This window comes from Protomyctophum bolini (assembly GCF_963924005.1).
Source record: "Protomyctophum bolini genome assembly, chromosome: 24".
Lineage (NCBI taxonomy): Eukaryota > Metazoa > Chordata > Actinopteri > Myctophiformes > Myctophidae > Protomyctophum > Protomyctophum bolini.
The window spans coordinates 30,263,537-30,266,036 of NC_137885.1; the positions used below are offsets into that span (position 1 = coordinate 30,263,537).

The window sequence follows — 2,500 nt, forward strand, 5'->3', positions numbered from 1 at the left end:
AGTTTCCCTGGTTGGACGTAGCGCGTGGAAGGAACACGTTATTCCAACCAGTTCCTTTCCCCTCCATCAGGCGCCCCGGCTGGCCAGGGGGAGGCAGTATAGAGACCAGGATTACTGCAGGTGAACCTACCTCTCCTCTCCTCTCTGGGTGGTGTAAAGGTGAACCTACCTCTCCTCTCCTCTCAGGGTGGTGTAAAGGTGAACCTACCTCTCCTCTCCTCTCAGGGTGGTGTAAAGGTGAACCTACCTCTTCTCTCCTCTCCACTCAGGCTGGGTGGTGTAAAGGTGAACCTACCTCTCCTCTCCACTCAGGGTGGTGTAAAGGTGAACCTACCTCTCCTCTCCTCTCAGGGTGGTGTAAAGGTGAACCTACCTCTCCTCTCCTCTCAGGGTGGTGTAAAGGTGAACCTACCTCTCCTCTCCTCTCAGGGTGGTGTAAAGGTGAACCTACCTCTTCTCTCCTCTCCACTCAGGCTGGGTGGTGTAAAGGTGAACCTACCTCTCCTCTCCTCTCAGGGTGGTGTAAAGGTGAACCTACCTCTCCTCTCCTCTCAGGGTGGTGTAAAGGTGAACCTACCTCTCCTCTCCTCTCAGGGTGGTGTAAAGGTGAACCTACCTCTCCTCTCCTCTCAGGGTGGTGTAAAGGTGAACCTACCTCTCCTCTCCACTCAGGGTGGTGTAAAGGTGAACCTACCTCTCCTCTCCTCTCAGGCTGGGTGGTGTAAAGGTGAACCTACCTCTCCTCTCCACTCAGGGTGGTGTAAAGGTGAACCTACCTCTCCTCTCCTCTCAGGCTGGGTGGTGTAAAGGTGAACCTACCTCTCCTCTCCTCTCAGGCTGGGTGGTGTAAAGGTGAACCTACCTCTCCTCTCCTCTCAGGGTGGTGTAAAGGTGAACCTACCTCTCCTCTCCACTCAGGCTGGGTGGTGTAAAGGTGAACCTACCTCTCCTCTCCACTCAGGCTGGGTGGTGTAAAGGTGAACCTACCTCTCCTCTCCACTCAGGCTGGGTGGTGTTACAGATGATGGCAGAGCGCCGGTCCTGTCCATGGTGGGTGGAGGTGGGGAGGTGGTGTCTCCTCCCAGGCCGGATGGACATCTTCAGGTACGGGTCGGGGTTGAAGAACATGCCCTTCTTCAGCCCCGCGGCCCGGAGCTCTGGGGACACGCACGCACGCACGCACGCACACACACACACACACACACAGACACGTACACACAGACACACACACACAGACACACACACACACACACACACACACAGACACACACACACACACACACACACTCACACACACACACACACACACACACACACACACGCGCACGCACGTACACGTACACACACACAAATCACAAAATTTAACATTTGACAATTTGACAAAAAGTCATCGTGGGATGACTACAACATGACGTCACTGAGGTGACCACCGAACTACAACATGACGTCACTGAGGTGACCACCGAACTAAAACATGACGTCACTGAGCCGCGGTGAAGAGCAAACCACCGCCACCACCGCCTCCAGCCCTTCTCTCTGTTTTTACTCACCACCGCTCAACGTTATTTCAGCTCCGGTGGTCAGCTCACCACCGGAGCGGTGGTCACCTCACCACCGAAAATCCACACACACACACACACGCACACACACACACCCCACTTCAAGCCCACCTCTCACCTGATAGGGTGAAGCTGACCAGTTTTCGACAGTGCTCACTTCCTGATTGGTCGTCTGGCTGGCCCTCGCCACGCACCTAGCCAGGAAACAGCCAATGGGGGAGCGGTGTGAGGTGTGATGTCATGTCACCGTGCCAGAAACAAAGGGTTGACGTCTGACTTGTTATTCAATTATTTATTTTGTGAATCGATCGTCGATTTCCATTACAATTTACAATTTACAATTTAGGCATTTAGCAGACGCTCTTAATCCAGAGCGATTTACATTAAGCAAGAACAAAACAAGCATGGGAATACATCACATAAAAACATTTATCATGAAACATGCGTAAGCTAAGAACGTAACAGTGGAATATCTATATAATGAAACTATACATATATACTATACTATGCTATTCCATGTTATTCAACATTTCCTTCAACACAACAGAGAGATGCCCCGAGATTAACTTAGTTACGTAACTCTGTCAATGTTTACCATTATGTTTAACTAAGATTAGTTAGGCCGCAGGGTTCAAAGCATGGGGGAAAAGTAGCGGCTTATAGTCCGGAGATTACGGTACCTATTTTTTTAAATATTTTGTACACATATTTTGGTGACCATAATCTACGCACGCAAGCACGCACGCACGCACGCACGCACGCACGCACGCACGCACGCACGCACGCACGCACGCACGCACGCACGCACGCACGCACTCACACAGACAGTACAGACAGTACACACCTGCACTCCAGGGTTCCTGACGGTGATACAAGGCGTGGTCGCTCTCAGCGCTCCACTGACTCCATGGTAGTATTTGAAACACACCTTGGTCTCCGCT

At 51.8% G+C, this 2,500-nt stretch overlaps 1 protein-coding gene across 1 annotated transcript in view; it reads right to left on the reverse strand.

Moving 5' to 3' along the window:
* Positions 1-2,500, reverse strand: part of LOC308311878 (E3 ubiquitin-protein ligase HECW2-like) — a 27,106-nt gene that overhangs the window by 17,631 nt on the left and 6,975 nt on the right. Inside the window, exons 4-6 of the mRNA XM_080758651.1 lie at positions 2,404-2,498; positions 1,678-1,753; positions 988-1,157 (exon numbers count right to left, since the gene is read on the reverse strand). Of these exons, the coding sequence (XP_080614777.1) occupies positions 988-1,157; positions 1,678-1,753; positions 2,404-2,498 (341 nt within the window). The remainder of the gene's footprint in view (positions 1-987; positions 1,158-1,677; positions 1,754-2,403; positions 2,499-2,500) is intronic.